The 19905-nt window shown below is 44.7% G+C and overlaps 1 protein-coding gene across 1 annotated transcript in view; it reads left to right on the top strand.

Annotated features, from left to right (window-relative positions):
• LOC135898312 (probable ATP-dependent RNA helicase DDX20) overlaps window positions 1–19905 on the top strand; it is a 109087-nt gene that overhangs the window by 3827 nt on the left and 85355 nt on the right. The window contains exon 3 of the mRNA XM_065427193.2: window positions 9321–9489. Coding sequence (XP_065283265.1) covers window positions 9321–9489 — 169 coding nt within the window. The remainder of the gene's footprint in view (window positions 1–9320; window positions 9490–19905) is intronic.

The following is a 19905-nucleotide window of genomic DNA, read 5'->3' as shown; positions in this document are numbered from 1 at the left end:
TGCGTTGCGTATAGCATGAACTCATTCAGCTTAAGAAGACTTAGTTGATGCTTTTTATCTACTCTTAAGGGAACAAGAAACCACAGTTTTTTGTTTTCTAGTTGCATTTTAATGAGCAGCATTAACTCAAGGAGACTCCTGGAGATGTGACAATTCCATGTGAGCAGTGGCGCGATGATCTCACAAATTTTCTTGAAGCGACAGGGATGGACGCGTCACCGCCACTACGGAAAAATGCCATTCTGCTGCAGTGTCTTGGGGTCGAGGGATGCCGTGTTTTTCGCACATTGGGCCCAGAGCCGGCACGAACGCCAGACACGACAAAAGCCAGGCCGCAGGCAAGTAAACCAGCAGGAAAAGACAAGACAAAGGCAAGTGAAGGGGATGGTTACACCAAAGCGTTGGGCCTATTGGAGCATCAGCTCTCAAGCACCATCAACATACTGGTCAAGCGACGTTGATTCACGTTACGTCAGCAGCTGCCAAATGAGCCGATACGAGAGTACGTCAGTGCTCTTCGACAGTTAGCAAAGACTTGTGACTCTGGGAATTTCTAGGAGGCGGCTTTACGGGACAGGGTTGCTGACGGAGTACGGATCACTGAGTTGCGACAGAAATCACTCGTGCAGGGGTCACAACTTACACTGGCAGAGGCAGTAGAAATGCTGCAGACGTACGAGCAGGCAGTGGAGGGTGCTGTGGTCTATGACCAACGGTCATCACAAACGGACATAGTGCAGCACGTATCTCAAAGCAGAAGCCCAGACAGCAATGGGGCAATGACGCCGGTGAGCAGGTGTTACCGGTGCGGCTCTACAAGGCACCTAGTTAATTCACAGAAATGCAAAGCACGGGGGAAACATTGCTCCAAGTGCCACAGGATGGGATATTTTCAAGCGGTCTGTGGCAGGTCGGCAGAGCGGGACGTGTGGACGGTCCGAAACAACGGTGCTAGCGAGGAGGATGTGTTCACGGGCCTGGCGGTCGGACAAGTGGAACGAAGGACTTTGGTCGTTGACGTTGTTATTGAGAATGAGCCACTTCAGTTGCTCGTGGATACTGGGTCGTCGGTGTCTGTTTTGCCAGACCACGTTTATCTAGCCAAGTTTGCCAACAGGTTTCCTTTGACTGCGGCTACAGCAACACTGCGGGATCCAGTCTTGGGATGGTTAACAGCCATAGTTGTACGTGGGAACAACTCGGCTTGCCTTCGCTTTTACGTTGTTCCCCAAGGCATGGCATTACTAGGACTCGATGCGGTGCTCCAGCTACAGTTGCATATCACTGGAGTGCCTACAAGTCACGGTCAGCCCCTAGACACTTCCTCCTGAATTGTGTGAGTTTTCCTTTCTTTTCGCTGATAAGTTGGGATTAGTGAAAAACTTTGTACATTCTGTGAAGCGGCATGCAGATGTAAAACCAGTAGGAGCGAAGGTTCGACACTTGCCCGTGACGTTGCGAGAGGGAGTAGCGGCTGGACTGGCAAGATTATTGGATGCAGGCATTATAGAAAAGGTTAGTGCTGCGGAATAGGTGTCTCCTATAGTGGTTGTGCAGAAAAGAGATGGAACCTTTCGCATATGCGTCAATTTGCACAAGCTAAACAAAGCAGTAGTCATTGATGGATTTCCTTTGCCGCACACGGAGAAACTGTTGCATGCGCTGAGCAGAGCAGCATGGTTCTCGAAACTAGATCTTGCTGCACCCTACCATCAAGTGGAATTAGCCGAAGGGAGTTGCAAAATATTGACGTTTATTACGCACAAAGGCTTATTTAGGTTCCGCAGAGTGTGTTTTGACCTTGCATCAGCACCAGCCGCGTTTCAGTGAATGATGCGAGAAATCTTGAAAGGCTGCAAGGGTGTGTTGCTTTATATCAATGACATCATAGTCTTTGGAAAGACTAAGAACGAGCACAACCGTAACCTTCGCAAGGTATTGGATCAGATCTCTGAGGCGTGGCTGAAGCTAAACCGGAAATGCTTGTTATCTGTCAAGCAAGTCTCCTTTTGTTGTCATCATGTGAGTGCAAGTGGTCTTGCCCCACCCACGTCAAAGGTGGATGCTGTGATTAAAGCACAAACGCCTGCCGATGTAGTCTCGCTACGGTCTTTCCTTGGTCTTGTAGGCTATTACTCCCATTTTTGGAGCTGCTGCAACGGCTCCTTCGTAAATGACAGAAGTTCATGTGGGACCAGAGCACCGAGGAGAGTTTTTGCAGGGCCAAGGAGATGCTGTCGTCATGTGGGGTGGTGGCTATGTTCAACGACTCTTTGCCTGTACAAGTGACCACTGATGCCTCGGCATGTTGTCTGGGAGCTGTGCTACAGCAGGTAGTTGACAGAGAAGTACGTACATTGGTATTCGCTTTGAGGACACTAACTCCACCAGAACGCAGGTACTCTAGCGGGGAACGAGAGGCGCTGGCATGTTTATGGGCATGGGAACATTGGCACGTTTATCTGTGGGGCTGCAAGGTTGTCTTACGAACTGACCATCAGGCTTTGGTGACACTACTGTCCACAAATGAATTTGGAAGATGCCCACTGCATATTGAACGCTGGTGTGCTAGACTTTTGAGATACAACTTCACTGTGCAGTACACAAAGGGGAACATCAATGTCATTGTGGATGCGCTTTCTGATTACCTTTGACCTCTGCAGAGGACGAACTTGGCGAGGAAGTAGTTGCTGTCGTTTCCAGCATGATCACAAAGAGTGAGTTGCAAGCAGCAACAGCTGAGGATTCATTGCTAAATGAGGTGGCGCAGCATGGTATGGCCAGATGGCCAAAAAGGGCTGTTTAGCTGGAAAACTAAGGTTGTTTTTTCGTATATAAGAAGAACTGTTGGTTATAGATGGGCAACTGTTTCGCGCTGAACAGGTCGTTCCCCCAGCGACACTCACTTCCAGGCTGGTCATCATGGTACATGAATCGCATCCAGGCATTGGAGGACCAAACAATGTTGGAGCCAGTACAGTGGCCCGAGAAGCCATGGGAAAAGCTTGGAATTGACATCATTGGGCCGATGGAGCGAGCCCCTCCGGAGTGCAAGTTTGCAGTCACTATTATTGATTACCACAGCAAGTGCCCCGAGGTGGCATTTGTGTCCACAATCACTGTACAGACAGTAGGGAAAGTGCTCTTGGAACATTTTTCGAGAGAAGGGTACCCGAAAAGCATTGTGACTGACAATGGGTGTCAGTTCATGTCGACATGTTTTGAGCAGTTTTTACGAGATTGGGGAATCCAGCACTGCGTTACAACATTGTACTACCCACAATGCAATGGTCAGATTGAGCGATTCAACCGCATTCTCAATGAATATATTCAGGTTGTGGCATTGGAACGAAGACCACTGAAGAGGCAATCTGGAACTACCTGGGTGTTTACAGGGCCACCCCACATGCAACTACACGAGCGTCGTCGGCTTACCTGCTGCATGGAAGAAGACCTAGAACAAGATTGGATGTTGTTGGCCTCCTAGAAAAGAAATTTTTCATGGAGCCGCGTGTTGCCATGGAAAAGTTGAAACAGCATGTTACAGAGCAGCAACAATGAACAAAAAAGTACACCGATGAAAAACGAGGTGCCAGAGCGTCTACCATTGAGCCAGGTGATTTCGTAAAAATAAAGCAATGCAGACCAATGACCAAACACAAGCTTTCTTTGCCGATCCGGGTGGAGAGATGAGTGAGCACGAATTCGTTTTTGCTGACAAATGGTACGAAATGGAACGCATCAAAATTAACAGTAATTGGTAAAGTAGGGACAGGACAGGCACAAGCACTAGCTGACGCGGTTACTGCGTGACACAGTGCAGCCTCAGGGTTTTCCTGCGACCTGGATCTTCACATAGGGGAAGATGGTGGAACAAAAAAACCCCTACTACCGTGGTGAATGAATCTGGAATCGCGCCATCAGAAGACATCCAAGGAAGCGCTACCCAATCTGACGGTGCACAGCCCACAGTAATGTAGTCTATACTAGAGGTTCCCTATCAGCAGGACATCTCTCGGTGGCAGTTGGCCACAACCACAGCACCACCACGCACCAGGCTGGAACGAGCAAGAAGAATGCCAGTGCGATATCAAGACTACGAGCTTGCCTGACTGCAAGAACGTCATTCGTGTCATGTGCTGTGAAGTGAGTGCGCGAAAGTGGATTGATTTTTCTTATGATGGGGGAATATGTTGTGTATAGAGGGCGCTGTCAATTATATCATCTGTATGTAAGCGATTGCCATCAGAATAAAGGGACTTCCATGGTTCCCCGTCAATTTATACTATTGCCTTATCATTCAGCGCTTCGTGTCACCACGTGGCTGCTATGAGCTTTTGAAATGGGAGCAGGTTAGCGTTATCACTTCCTACGCTCTAGTGCTGAAATGCATTCACACAGATAGCATAAGAAGCCAACAAACAATGACACCAATGACAACATAGGGCAAATTACTTGTACTTACTAATTGAATGAAAGAAATGATAAATTAATGGAAATGAAAGTGGATGAAAAAACAACTTAGTGCAGGTGGGGAATGATCCCACATCTTTGCATAACGCTTGTGATGCTCTACCAATTGAGCTATTGCGGCGCCGTTCTCCCATCCACTTTCTGGAGTATTTATGTGTTACTACTAAAACTAACTAGAAACTAGAAAGGGCAAAAAACAGCGGCTATCATTCTGTCTGTTATAGAAATGGGAAAATCCTCGTCCACAAAGATTCTGAACGTCATTGAATGTCATTCATATCAAAGGAGCCAACGACCAGGACCAGCTTAAATAACTACTGTGTGGGTTCAGTATGCAAGGAAAAAAAAATGATGCAACGTTCGTGTCACCGATTGACCTAAACTGCATTGCATCATCTTTTTCATCCGCATCCATTAAATCGGTACATATCAATGCACCATCGGTAAAAATAAAGCAAAATTGGTAGAAGAATTCTTCAGTGAATTTCACTTTAACTTCTCCGTGACAATGTTGAGTGAAACATGAAGCACTAGCGCAGGTATTGTCTATTAAATGACAAACTGTAATACATACTGCCTTAACAGGCATGTTGGTCGTGGCCAGGGAGTGGCACTGCTGCTCGATGCGGATGAAAATGGTGGAATGCTGGGCCCATTCGGTACATTTACACCAGATTATGGGATAATGTCATTGTGTTTGGGTCAGCTTATTTACTCTTGTCTATTGCCGCCTACCAAGCAGAAATACAGCTACTTTTTAAAAATTCTATGACCCCTTTTTGTGTTGTGTAGCGGACGGTGGTTAAGCGCTTATTGCTGGAGGTGATTTCAATATCCATATGAGCAATAATGATTCTACTGAAAATTTAAGATGGTATTGGCTTCGAATGGTTTTACGAATGTACTCGAAATACCTACTAAAATAACAACTGTAAGTCAGTCTACTTTAGATTTGTTCATTACTAATTTCTCTGATCCTAACATTGAGACTAGTGCCTTATCATGCCCTTTCAGGGACACTCTGCCATTTCTTGTGCATGGACGCACCAACCCAAACCCTAAAACTGCCAGAAGGTATTTTATACCAGCATATAACCAATTTTACTCTTGATGATTCTCTGGATGCTCTTAAACAAATTCAGTTGACCCTCGTTGTTTTCCTTAATAATGCCAAGGAAGCCTATAATAAGTTTATTGAACTCTTTAAACAGCTATACTACTCCTACTTTCCCTCTAGAACATGTAAACCATCTCAGAAAACTCGCAAATCGTGAATCACACCTGAATTGCAGAATGAAACTGAGTATAAAAGTAAGCTGTTCAGAACGTTCCTGATGACATGTGCGGCTGACGATCTGCGTTTGTTTAAACAGAAATAGGTCAACAAAGAAACTGAAATCAGCGCTAAGGGAATACTCCACATATCTAGATTCGAAGAAGGGCTGCCATGATGTGATTTGGACCCGTGTAAACTCGGTAACCAGTCATCACAAAGTTATGTGCAATTTAAATATTGATGGTAAAGAGCTAATGGGAACTGAACTGGCAAACGCTTTCAATGATTCTTTTACAAAAAATAAAAATGGAAGAATCGTCGGAAACATATGAGCACACAAACTACAAACTTTCATTGATAATACAATATTTCCCGATCCTATGGTAACGGATGAAATACTAACAGTTATACTCAGCCTAAAAGTTACCAGATGTTGAGACATTGACAATGTTCAGATAAAGCCTGTAATATCTTGCAGATATCACAGCTCCAACAATCACGCATATTTTACGCCTTTGTTTAGCTACATCAGTATTTCCAGAAAACGTGCAGATTGAAAAACTAACTGTTTTATTTAAAAAGGGAGATAGAAATGATTTAGGCAATCTTAGTGTCCATATCCCCTGCCTTCTCCAAAGCATTAGAGAAAATTTTATATTCTAGATTTACTAAATTTATGGATAAATACAATTTGCTCATCCCGTGTCAATTCGGATTCCAGAAAAACGAATCTACTGAACTGGCACTTTTAGAATAAAACGAATGTACTCTGTCACAATTGGAAAACAGCTTTTGTGATGGGAGTATTTGTCTACTTTTCAAAAGCATTTGATCTTGTTAATCATGAGTTACTTCTAGAGAAGCTATAGTACTGCGGAATCCAAGGACAGGCCGCACAACCAATAAAATCTTGCTTGTCTAAAAGGAAACAAACAGCTGACGTACATAATGCGTACAATACCCATTTATTCTGTTGTCCCACAGGGCAACATATTGAAGCATATTAGGGCCACTACTTTTCAACATGTAGCTTAATGAAATTGTAAGCATTAACCCAAATGTTATATTCATAATATATGTAGAAGATACAAGCATTTTTTTCCCGGCAAATGGCATTCACGAACTGATTCAAGCGTGCAATGCGAAGATCTTGCTGGAGAAATGGTCACAAAAAAAAGACAAAAGCAGTAATCTACTGGCCGAAAAATAACCCGGTTTGTTCACACAATAGTATCATATTTAACTCCAAACAAATAGAAATAGTTGATCAGCCTTGGTGTAGTGTTTCCTTCAGCTATGTCACGGCAGCTCATGTGGACCGAGTTGTCAAGCAATTAGACACAATAATTGGCGCAATTGGCCGCATTAGATATATTCCTCCTAAGCCGTTTAAGCTCCTTCTTTACAATTCATTATTTTATTCTCATATCAACTATTGCCAGCAGGTATAGGGCACTGCAACACCATCCTGTCTACAGGAAATTTATATCTTGCAAAAAAAGTTTCTTCATGATGTCTTTAATGCAAACTATGGAACAACCACCAAATCCTTTTTTCTTGAAACTGGTATAGTCAAAATCTATTTGTATCAGTATCAACTGAGCATTCATATTAAAGTAGAAACTAAAAATAATATAAATCATATTCGGAATCTCGCAAATTTGCAAGAAAATAAAAAAAGTTACTTTTTCAGACACCCTGAAGATTGGTTGGTGCCAACAGCACGCATTAATATGGGGAAAGAGCACCTCCAACATGCACTTTTCCTTCTCTTCTCAATGCGAACAAATCTGCTAACTTCAACTTGTTTGCCTCTACCCAACGAAGAATTCGCTCCATGTGTAAATCATACGGATAAGAATATGTAAGCTTCATATAGAATGTTTTCTTTGTCTTGTCTATATTGTTTTCATTATTTTTTCATTCTTGCTGCTACTTAACACGTGTTATTTAACAATGGTCTGAAACACGTGTAATCATGCTTCTGATGAAGTAACTTGGTCTGTGCCCACGTAAGTGCAGATGAGGTTTTGTTTGGTATTCTTATGTTTTTGGCTAGTGTGTTAGTTTTTTATTTATTTAAACATGAAGCTGTCATAGGTGTGATGAATATTTTTTGATTGCCTGTTGCTGCTGCTTTGTATTTAGAGACCGTGGCTCAGCCGAGCTGTTTATGACAGCGATTTCTGTAGTTCCGCTGTCTGTGCTTCTCCAGGCAGAAATAAATTATTATTATTATTATTATTACTACTACTACTACTACTACTACTACTACTACTACTACTACTACTACTACTACTACTACTACTACTACTACTACTGCTGTTATTATTATGTTATACCAGCCCAGGGTTTATTGTGGCTCTCTGGGTCTGCGGTGACAGATTGTCACATAGTAGTGACGGCAAAGAACATAGTAGCAATACAGTGAATGACGAAACTAACTTTTATTGGACAAACCTGTGCCCACAAAAATAGGCTACACTTAAAGTACAATGATGGCGGCAAACACAGTCGGCTATCGTTGAAATCTGATCAGCGGGTCAAGCGCGTTGGCTTTTATACAACAATCATCGAAGGTTCCAGATTAATCGCTGGTGCCCATGTGTCTTCCAGAAAATTCTACACCATTTGCGTCGTGCATACATGCAATCAGATTACACAAGGTTCGGTGACAACAGATGGCAAATAGAACCATCAATAACATCCAGAAACTTCCAAGACATGCAGGCTTGTCCTGCGCTGAGCGATAACATTTGTTAGACAGTGAAAAGCGCTTACCTGTAAAAGATAAACAAGTTCACGTGTCGATATGCCAACCCAGAAATTATTTCACCATGTTGCTTGGACCATATAATTTGTGAGCGTTTTCCGCTATCATCATGATCATCGGTGTAGGAATATATAGTTTCATCATAGTGCCACCAATGCTTTTGGCTTTACAGGAAAGCATGCTCCGTGCCGCCACACGACCCACTATTCTATATTCTTGTACACTGTAGCTACAAAGTCTGCTTCTATTATGTGCTTTATGTTGATTTATTCCATGTTTAGTCATAGTTTTGAAGTGCACTGTCATATTCCATTATTCCACCGAAATTCAGATTGGCCTGCTGCAAACTGCTTCAAAATGATATTTTATCTGCTCCAAATTGCTCCAAAATGAAAGTTAGACTGCTCTAAACTGCTCCAAAATGGAATTTTACTTGCTCCAAAATTTGCTCGAAAGGGACTTTGGGCACTCCCACTCCTTGAAATGCCATTCCAGAGTTACAACTTCCTAGCATTCACATGTATGCAACACTATAGCAGTGCCACATTTTCACCCAGGTGATCAAAGGAATTTTACATGGCTGAGCACGAACTCCACGGACTCTCCATAAACTGATTGATCATTGTAATTTTGCCTCCAACCAAGTGATCTCTTGTGAAACAAATGTGAGGTTTCTGAGATGGTAAATTAACATTGTAGATTGATTTAGTGCTTACTTTTAATGTTCTCTGAAATGTCTTGTGTAATTATTGCAATTGCTTAAGCACAAAGAAAAGTATGGGTGTGTCATACGTGCAGGTTCTGATCCTGGCGCCTACACGTGAAATAGCAGTTCAGTCATGTGACACGATTTGCTGTCTTGGCTGTGACATGCCGGAGCTCAGGGTGTATGCCTTTATCGGGGGTGTGCCGATAAAAGAGGACCTGCAGAAGCTGACACGATGCCACGTGGCCGTTGGCACTCTGGGTAAGGCACATTGGTTGTGGCAGGCTTATGCATATGTAGGTGGTTATGACAGAGGAAGTTTGGAGTTAATGTTCTGGTTACCATATGGGGAACCATCTGCATAGCTCCCTGTACACTGGCAGCACATGTGTGTCTTTGTTACTACACTTGAACCTCACTATAACGATGTTGAAAGAGAAGTCCAAGTTACTTCGTTACATCCAATGCTTTGTTATATCAGTTTTATCCCTTTACCGCAGTGTGTGCCCAATACTATGAACATTAACCCTTTCGCTGTCATGGACGTACCGGTACGTCATCGCGCTTCCCCCCCACGGTGTCACTGACGTACCGGTACGTTCTCTATCGTGCGTTCAAAATTTCGCGCCAGAGCACAAAGCTGGCGCTCCTGGATTGGCCACGCTATCTGTTGACTCTTTCTACAAGTTCGTATATTCGCCCCGACCTGTGTTACTCCATGTACAGAAGAGTACGGCACGACTGCCACTCCCCACTTTCTCTATGCTGAGTGGCGCGGTGGCTCCGTGTTCGCTGTATCATGCGTCGCGCGCGTGTGGTTATGGGTTCAAGGGTTGTTCTGCCATCTCCGCTGGTTTGAAGGTTTTTATTTTTTCTTCTGTTGGTGTGCCTGCTACGGCGCGTCAAGTTCAGGCGCACGTGCCGTTGCCTCTCCGAAAAGAGTGACTCGTTGCTGCTTTTGCTCTCTCGTCGCACCCTCGCTTCCGGCTTGCAGCAGTAAACGTAAAGCCCTTCGAACTTTGTTTAGCCTTTTTCCATCTCCCTCTGTCTTCTTGATCACGCAACGTCCCATTGCTCTCCGTTGTGCGGGCGACTGAAAGCGCATCCTCCCTGCGCGCGGTTACTTTCGGATGGCTCAGCGCGCGGGACCTTCGTCTGCTCATTGGAGCGGTGGCTCAATTCCGATTTACAATACGAGCCGAGCTCGGATTCGGACTCGGACAGAGTCGCATGCCAGGAAGAGGGTTCCGCATCGTCAGATTCGGATGTTGAACGAATTTTATAGTCACGCTGATGATGATGATGATGTTTACTAACAACAGCTGCAGAACACTGAAATGTGCATATTGCATTGACTATGTTATTTGTATACCAATCATAATAAAAAATAAATTGCTACGTTCATTCCCTGTTATGCTCGTTCCCTGAAACCAAGCCGACACTGGGGGTGCGTCACGGCCAGAAAGGTCCGACAGCGAAAGGGTTAAACATCCAGACAAGGCTTAGGCTCCGCGGCCCGCCAAACTGCTACACAGCCGTGTACACAATAAAATGTAAATAAAACAACAGCAAAAGTATATCTGGCATGTGCAACACGCAACTTTTCAGCACCAGAGGCAACAGAATTCGTGGTAGCCTCCTTTCGTTCCAGTGTGATGGTCTTTCGCATCAACTTTCCACTTGGCTCGCTCATATTTCCGCGAAACTATTGAAACAGCGATACAGTCAAAGGGGACAGCTAAGCACGCTACGATGCAAACATTATTGGTCGTGTTTGAGCTGCACATGGCCCACAACACGGTGCACCGACTGGGCAGTTTGTGCAGTATTCTCGGGCGACATTATTGACTTTCGGAGATAACTTGACTTATGCTAAAATTCACGAACTCATCGAAGTATACGGCTGACAGAGCTTGGCATGTGTTTGACGCGTGAAGAGAAACTATCTGATCTGCCACTCTTTGGTGGCCACGCAGGTGAAAGCGTGCTGGCTTGGCTTGGCCATCTTGTGGCTTCTGAGATCGCACCAGCACAATCTTGGAGGTCACACATGCGCCAGCAAGTGCAGTGTGCCACAGTGAGCAAGAGAAGTGGAGGCGCAGGTTTTTCACAGGTGGCACGCAAGCATCGCTTTGATATGTGGTGGGGCGCAGCCAGGTGTAGCACCTCCGAGATAGCAATCTGGGAGACTGGTGTTATTCGATGGCGTTTTCAACACAGGAATCGTGAACTGCCGCGCAGAATGAGGGCCAAACCTGGTGGAAAGAAATCTGCTCGGTGTACAACGATCAATATTTTTCGGTTTTCGAGACTGATCTATTTCTTTATATCCTTTGGCTGTACGATTTTACTTTGTTAAAGCAAGGTTTTAAAAACGTGGGTTTCCATGGAAATATCAAGGGGAATTGCATTTACTTCGTTATATACAAGTGCAGTATATGTGTACCACTGCTTTCTGCAATGCCTTTGGGTGTGGCAAGTATTTAAATAAATATATAATAAATGAATATATAATGCATGAAAAAATGTAAAGTCTATTTGCTTAGCAGGTAGCGCAACTGAGGAACAGCTGGCACAATCATTTGAGTTCTTGAATACAGTGGAACCCTGATTATACGACTTTCACGGGACCACGAAAAAGTGTCGTAAAATGAGGGCGTCGTAAAATCCGAACATAGATTATGCCTATAAAAATACTACTTATTTCGTGCAACGGTTTTACGAGAAACTTCAACGTAAACTACTAAGATATTCTGCAGGGCTTGGAAACCCAAATTACCAAAAAAGTAAATGCGATAGGAATTAATGCTGCAGTACAGGTACCAATCATGCTTTATTCAAACGAACATTTACGACACTCCACTGCCCACTGCCGCAATTCCCAGCAGCCGGCGTGAACTTAAAAAAATATCCGTAAGTTTCTTTTGGACCTTGTTTGATCCGTGAACCAAGAGCTTTCGCTCGAGTTGGGTAACGTTCATAAGGAGCTCCTCTGTGGCGTCGCGTGAACAGATGAAGTTCCGGATGCCGTCTATGTGCTGTAGTACCTCGGCGAACGTAGTAGGCACAGGCACGGCATCTGTGGCGTCATCCTCGTCCGATGCCGCAGCGGTGTCTGTATTAGGCAAAGCCTCCTCGATGGTGTCATCCAGTGACACCTCGCTGCAGATCGCAATGTTGTCGTTAGCCTCCACGTACTCAGTGAAGGTCGTGGTGAGGTTTAAACCGTTGAAATCTTCGTCGGCGAAGCCTGCATTGGCCTCGAGCGGCATCGAAGCTGTTGCGTCCCCAGCAGAGGAGGCAGTCGCTCGCTTAAAGCCGCAGTGCTTGAACGAGTTAGCAATTTTGCTTCGCGACACTGCGTTCCACAAACTGGCAATAAAATGCATGGCATCAAGCACAGTGATCATTTTTTCCGACTCCCTGTTCTCCATAGCTGCCAGCCGACGCTGTACTAACCACTGATGCCGGCATCCAGTGGCTGCAGCCGGTTTGTGCAGTTGGGCGGAAAAAAAAAAACAAAAAACCTTTGTGTTCCTCAGGCTGGACGCTTTCGGTGCGTGGCACAGTGCGTTGTACACGAAAAGCAATATTTTCCTCGCCTTAGTACTCATTTTGTTATTCAGCTGCTGCAAAATATTGCTGAATAGCAAAGACGTCATTCAAGCCTTTTTGTTGAAGTTGTAGCTGCAGGGCAGCGTCTTCAAGTTCTTAAAGCACCATGGCTTTGCAAACTTTCCAACAAGCACGGGCAGCCTCTCGGAACCGTCCTCGTTAGCACATAACAGTGCCATCACATGCTCATTACTACGCTTGCCACCATGACAGCTGTCACCCTTAAACACAAGGGTTTGGTCGGGCTGCTTATGATAAAAAATACCGCTCTTATCGGCAATGAAAACGTCGCAGGGCTTGTATACAACAATCATCTCCGGCAGTGACTCCATTCACTTGTTCACCTTTGAAACGTCCACGAATGTGTTTCATCCGCAGGAGCGGCTGTACACAATCCTGTTTCGTTTTTTAAAGTGATCCAGCCACCCGTTTGATGCCTGAAAGTAGTCGATGCCCAGACGCAATGCCACAAGGTCCGACTTTTCTTTTAGAATGGCGCCGTCAATGTTGATCGCAGAGCTCCGTGCTTGATGCAGCCACTTGACGAGAACTTTTTCTAACTTCTCATGCTGTTCTTTTACCGCTTTCTGCTTGAGCCCGAACTTGTTGGCATTCTGCAATATCACCACTTTGTTTGCCAGGATCGTCTTAAGCAAAGATTCGGGTATCTTGAGGTCCCGGGCCATGCTGGCTTTCATGGCTCTGCAGAAGGGTTGAAATCTGGGCCAGTTGGTACATACTTGAACGAAAAAACCAGTCAACCCAGATATCTTTAGCAAAATTTGACAGGAAACTTCAAGGCGTCCTTCTAAACAAGCGTGTGGGCAAAGTTTTTAGGTATGTGGACGATTTTTTAGTACTTTTAGAGCTTTTACCAAATGACACTCTGCCCGCAGCAGTAGACGATGTATTGACTGCTTTTAAAGCTTCTTCACGCACTCTTAATTTCACTCATGAACTTCCTAGCAATCATTCCATCAGGTTCCTAGAACTGCAACTAACATTCTTTGACAACAGGCATTTGTGCTGGATGTTTTCACCTAGGGGCAAGAAAGCTCTTTTACCGTTTGGATCTGCACATTCAAAGATTGTAAACAGAGGGATTGCAATGAATTGTTTCCGTAATGCACTTGAAATAAGCTGTCATCACGCCATTAAAAGTAGCTTTGACGCACAATCCCAACGTTTAGAAGCCACAGGGTTCCCTCCGCCTCTTTTGAAAGTGGTGGCTGAATCGCTACTTCAGAGGCTAAAGAAGGAACGTACAAAGCGGGTAGATGGTGGGGCTATTGAACGTAGGAAACTTAAAGTTATGCCGTATGTGCACAAAGTGAGCCACAGTATCAAGAAAGTTGCCGCCAAGCAGGGAGTAAGTGTTGTGTTTTCTGCCCCTTGTAAGCTTTCGGGTCTGTATTCGCGCATTTCTCGAGGCAGGGCAAGGAACCATGTTTGCACAACGCAGCATGAAAACCGTTTCACGGCATGTGCTGCAGGGGTTGTTTATAAGTTCCCTCTCACGTGCGAAAGATCTTACATAGGCCAAACCGGTCGATGTATTAATGACCGCCTGCGTGAGCACCACTCCTCCCTGGGGTCAGATAACGGTGCAAACTTGCCTCGCCATTGCAATGAGTGTGGTTGTTATCCTTTGTTTAGCAATATAACGATTCTTGGTAGGGGTAAGGGCAAAGAAGAGCGAGAAATCTTGGAAGCATACTACATCAGTTTATTAGGTGATGACTGCGTTAGTACAACGTCGGTGCGCCTACATGAAAAAGAATTTGAATTTCTAAGTCGGTCCCGATAGAAACGTTTCTTGTCTTTTCATGCTATGTGATTAGCGATGATGCAGTTGCGCATGCTCTGCTGGCCTTGCTGGGACTACACCGATTCTAATAAACCTCAGTCGATAGTCCAGTCGTTGTGGTGTGTACCTCTCCTCTTGTCCTTTGTGTTTTTGACTGGTTTTTTCGTTCAAACATTCATGGCTCCATGCCGCTTTTCCGCTTCCTCAATAATATTCAGCTTATCGCCGAGCGACAGAACTGCCCACTTTCGGGACATCGTGCGTCGCGTTGCTCCACACAACTCAAAACCTCCGCTGAACGCTGGTTGCTAGGATTACGATGAAGGACACGTGTGATAAACCTAGGCCTCTCCGCGCTATCTTGTCGACGATCTGCTGCTGGGAAACTGGAAGGAGAGGAACGCTTCCCGAACGCTACGAGAGGCGTCGCCACCGAGAAGAGAGGGAGAAAGTGATTGTGGAGAAGAAAAGGTTCTATTTCAGCGCAGTGGGTGTCACAGGCGGCTGCTGGTGGGGGCGGGGAGAGAAACGCTTGCCTAACGCGACGAGAGGCGACGCCACTCGCTTTGCGGAGGCTAGGCGGGGCGAGTGGAGACAGTGTCTCTCTCGGCAATGACCTTCGCCTACTGAAATTATGGGTTTGCGGCACTGAAATATTTCCATCTCAGCTATTAATGACCGAGTTTGAAAAATTCTTGCTGTTCTTGCTACTCGTAACAATGACCAATTTCCTGAATAAAATAATGTTCTGTCACAAGCACAGTTTGGTTTCATCCAGGGAAAAAGCACTATTTCCCTACTAGAAGAATTCATGAACACTATCTATTCAGCTTTTAATAATAACGAATTCGTATGTGCTCTTTCTTTAGATGCAAGTAAGGCTTTCGATTCCGTTATTCACACATTACTTCTTGATAAGCTAGAAAGAATTGGCTTCACGGGCACATTTATAAAGTTATTGTCTAGTTATTTTAGTAATCGCTCTCAGGTGATGCACATAGATGACTATTCCAGTGCAAAAGTAATGTTAAAATCGGATGTTCCCCAGGGGTCTGTTTTATCTCCACTTTTATTTAACTTGTATGTCAATGATTTGCCTCATCATCATCATCAGCCTGGTTACGCCCACTGCAGGGCAAAGGCCTCTCTCATACTTCTCCAACAACCCCGTTCATGTACTAATTGTGGCCATGCCGTCCCTGCAAACTTCTTAATCTCATCCGCCTACCTAACTTTCTGCCGCCCCCTGCTACGCTTCCCTTCCTTTGGGATCCACTCCGTAACCCTTAATGACCATCGGTTATCTTCCCTCCTCATTACATGTCCTGCCCATGCACATTTCTTTTTCTTGATTTCGACTAAGATGTCATTAACTCGCGTTTGTTCCCTCACCCAATCTGCTCTTTTCTTATCCCTTAACGTTACACCTATCATTCTTCTTTCCATAGCTCGTTGTGTCGTCCTCAATTTGAGTAGAACCCTTTTCGTAAGCCTCCAGGTTTCTGCCTCAATTGCCTCAATTTGTATCAAAATGCCGCATATTCCAGTACGCCGATGACACTGTCCTTCTGTCAACTCATGCATCATTTAATACATGCATTTATAACCTTCAAGCAGATTCCACATCTGTAATGGATTGGTGTACAAGTAACGGAATTGGAATTAATAGACAAAAGACTTAACTAGTTTGCTTTTATAATCCCCATAAAGAAATTGATCGTCCTGTGCCATATTTCTTTTCACGACTATAATTGTATAAATTGCAAATGCATACCATTAGAGTTCGCAACTAATGTAAAATATTTAGGCATCATGTTTGATTCCGATATGACATGGAACACTCATTTTACAGGTATTAGCAAAAAGCTACGTATAGTATCCTGTCTTCTGTATAACTCTAGATACCTGTTCCCGTTTTCTGTCAAGGAAGTCGTTTTTCATGCACTTGGAGTACAGCTATCTTAGATACGGAATTACGATGTTTTATCACTGTTTGTTTACGTGGCGCGCAAAATTGAATTCTATTCTGAAATCTGTTCTTTAAAATGTTGCAACAATGAGACCATTCCCCCTAATAATAATCTATTTTTCTTTTTGCAGTTACCCTCATTAGAAGCATTATTTTTTCAAAGTGTGGTGACAAAACAATTTTGGAACAGTGATTTTCTTTTTCCGTTGATTCCTGTCAGACCACTGAGACACTATAATACGTTCACTACCCCGCGGTGTTATAACCGTTTTGGTCGTTATACCAGAAAATATGTTCCTAACGTTTTTCATTCTTTACCCACTGAACTGTACTCTGTCTCATCAAAACAGACACTCCTAAAACCAATTCTTCTGTTTAGTTGTCATTAGAGCCCGTGCTATAGTTTTGATTAGGTTCGTTTAGTCTAGATTGCTGTGTATCCTTGTTTGTTTCACTTTATATCTTTTGTAGCTTGCGTTTGCTCGTAGCTTACGTTTTGTTTGTGGTACCTTGCTTTTGTGTTGTAGCCTCCTTTTGCATTGTAGTTTGCTTTTATTTTTGTAAATTGCTTCAGTTTATAGCTTGCTAACCTTGCTTTATTTATTTATTTATATATATTTTTTTAGTACTTGTCGCTGACTGCCGGGTACAGCCCTACAAGCCTTCATAACTTGAGCTGACCGTTTTTTTTTAATGTGTAATATTTTCATGAAATAAAGGATATTTTTATATTATTGTAATGAACTTATAACAAAATTCTCGATATATAATGATATATTTAAAGTTTTATAACTTTTTGCCCAGAGAACACCATGTATTTAAAACCTAAAAATAAAGAAGTGTGCTTATACACTATTTTAATATAATTAAATTTTATTGCTGCCATGAAGAAACACCGAGACAATAACTGGAAACTTTCACGGACACAGATGGTCAAATGGTGGAATTAACAAGCGGCTGCTTCCGAACGCGCCTCTCAAATCACGAGCTATGTGACCAAGAGCAACTTCATGTTCCATGTAAAGTCCAGGTGGGATAAGGTACTGCCACACTATACATGCTGCATGGCTTAAATGTGAGTGAAAGTGTGCAGGGGTGAGCTGAGAACGATGGTGACTTGCTGAGCAATGTCTCCGTGCGAGCGACGGGAAAGGGAATAGGGAGTGAGCTCACGGTAATGCAATCAAGTGCGAGGGAGGGGAGGAAGTCTGGGCCAGGTTTGCGTGCGTCTCGTTTTCCGGCGCGGTCATAGCAGCACATGTCTGTCAGCGCGGCTGAGTGTACACGCTTCCCGCACCCTGTTTGAGAGGTAATCTGCAGGGTGTGGAAAGAGTGGGCATGCCAAGGTGTCATGGCATCATATGTGCTGTCTTCCCACGCGTTTAGTACTGAAGCTTGCGTAATCTCGAATTTCAGAGATGTGTTGAAGTGAGAGGCAGAAAAAGCATTCGCTTCCTCCCTGCACTTTTCATGATCATCCCACTCTGTGTGACATTATCAGCCACGGGAGCGGAGTGGACGCAAAAGTGTGACTTGCTTCGCTTTGTACCACCGATGCGAAGACATCGTTGACACGATATGAAACCGTATCTTTCGTCACCAACTGTGAAATTCAACAAAAAGAATCTTTTTCTCACTGGAATTTGGGTTCAGCAATTGCCCAATAACTTGCAAAATTTTGCTGCCCCTTTCGTGTTAGAAAAATTCATCAGTACTGTACTTATTTGCTTGAAAGGTCAAATTTCAATATACTGTACCAACCATGATCGTATTGTCACGTGGTGGTGATGTTGAAGAATACAGTAGTAATACTGTGAAAGACAAAAGTAACTTTTATTGGGCGAACCTGTGCCCACAAAAACAGGCTACACTTATAGCACAACGATAGCGGCGAGCACGGTCGGCGATCGTCGAAAATCTGATCAGCGTGTCAAGCGCGTCGGCTTTTAAAGAACAGTCGTCGAATGTTCCAGACTAATCGTTCGGACCCGCTTGCCTTCCACAAAGTTCTACACCATTCGCGTCAGGTGATGAAATCAGATAGCATAAGGTTCGGCGACAACAGACAGCGGATAGAAGCATCGATAACTTTCCAGAAACTTCGAACACATGCACGAGCGTCCCACGCTGCGCGATTACATTTGTTAGGTGGCGAAACGTGGTTGCCCGATAAAGATAAGTACACGTGTCAATACCCCCCTCTTAGAAAGCATCGTCCCAACGCTACAAATATAAGAGAGCGAAACACAAAAGGACACTTATTAAACATAAGTAACGAAACAACGAAAAGAAACAAAGTCCAAAGGTCAGTTACGCGAAGCCCCAAAGTTCGTTAACGCTGATAGTACGGCTTGAGTCGCACTACGTGGACTATTTCAGGTCGTGAGCGGCGCCGCTGTGATAGCGAAATGCCGTCTGGCACGACCTCATAGTCCAGTGCGCCAATATGTCGGATGATCTTGTACGGTCCGAAATAGCGACGCAAAAGCTTCTCGCTCAGTCCCCGTCAGTGTATAGGAGTCCATACCCAAACACGGTCGCCGGGCTGGTACTCGACGAAACGTCGTCGGAGGTTGTAGTATCGGCTGTCGGTCCTCTGCTGGTTCTTGATCCGCAGGCGGGCGAGCTGTCGGGCTTCTTCGGCGCGCTGGAGATAGGTAGCAACGTCAAGATTCTCCTCGTCAGAGACGTGCGGCAGCATGGCGTTGAGCGTCGTCGTCGGGTTCCTGCCGTACACTAGCTTGAATGGCGTGATCTTGGTTGTTTCTTGCACCGCCGTATTGTAAGCGAATGTTACGTACGACAGGACCGCATCCCAGGTCTTGTGTTCGACGTCAACGTACATTGCTAACATGTCGGTGAGGGTTTTAATCAGGCGCTCCGTAAGACCATTCATCTGTGGATGGTAGGCAGTTGTCTTCCTGTGACTTGTCTGTCTGTATTGCAGAATGGCTTGCATGAGCTCTGCTGTAAAAGCCGTTCCTCTGTCGGTGATGAGGACTTCTGGAGCACCATGTCGTAGCAGGATGTTCTCGACGGAAAATTTCGCCACTTCGGCTGCGCTACCTTACGGCAGTGCTTTAGTTTCAGTGAAGCGGGTGAGGTAGTCCGTCGCTACGACGATCCACTTATTTCCGGTTGTTGACGTCGGAAAGGGTCCCAGCAAGTGCATCCCGATCTGCTGGAATGGTCGGCAAGGAGGCTCGATTGGCTGTAGTAATCCGACTGGCCTTGTCGTCGGTGTCTTGCGTCGCTGACAGTCTCGGCATGTTCTGACATAACGGGC

Source organism: Dermacentor albipictus, chromosome 5 (assembly GCF_038994185.2).
Source record: "Dermacentor albipictus isolate Rhodes 1998 colony chromosome 5, USDA_Dalb.pri_finalv2, whole genome shotgun sequence".
NCBI classification, from domain to species: domain Eukaryota; kingdom Metazoa; phylum Arthropoda; class Arachnida; order Ixodida; family Ixodidae; genus Dermacentor; species Dermacentor albipictus.
The sequence above is the reverse complement of the archived record's forward strand: the minus strand, read 5'-3'. Positions and strand labels throughout refer to the sequence as shown.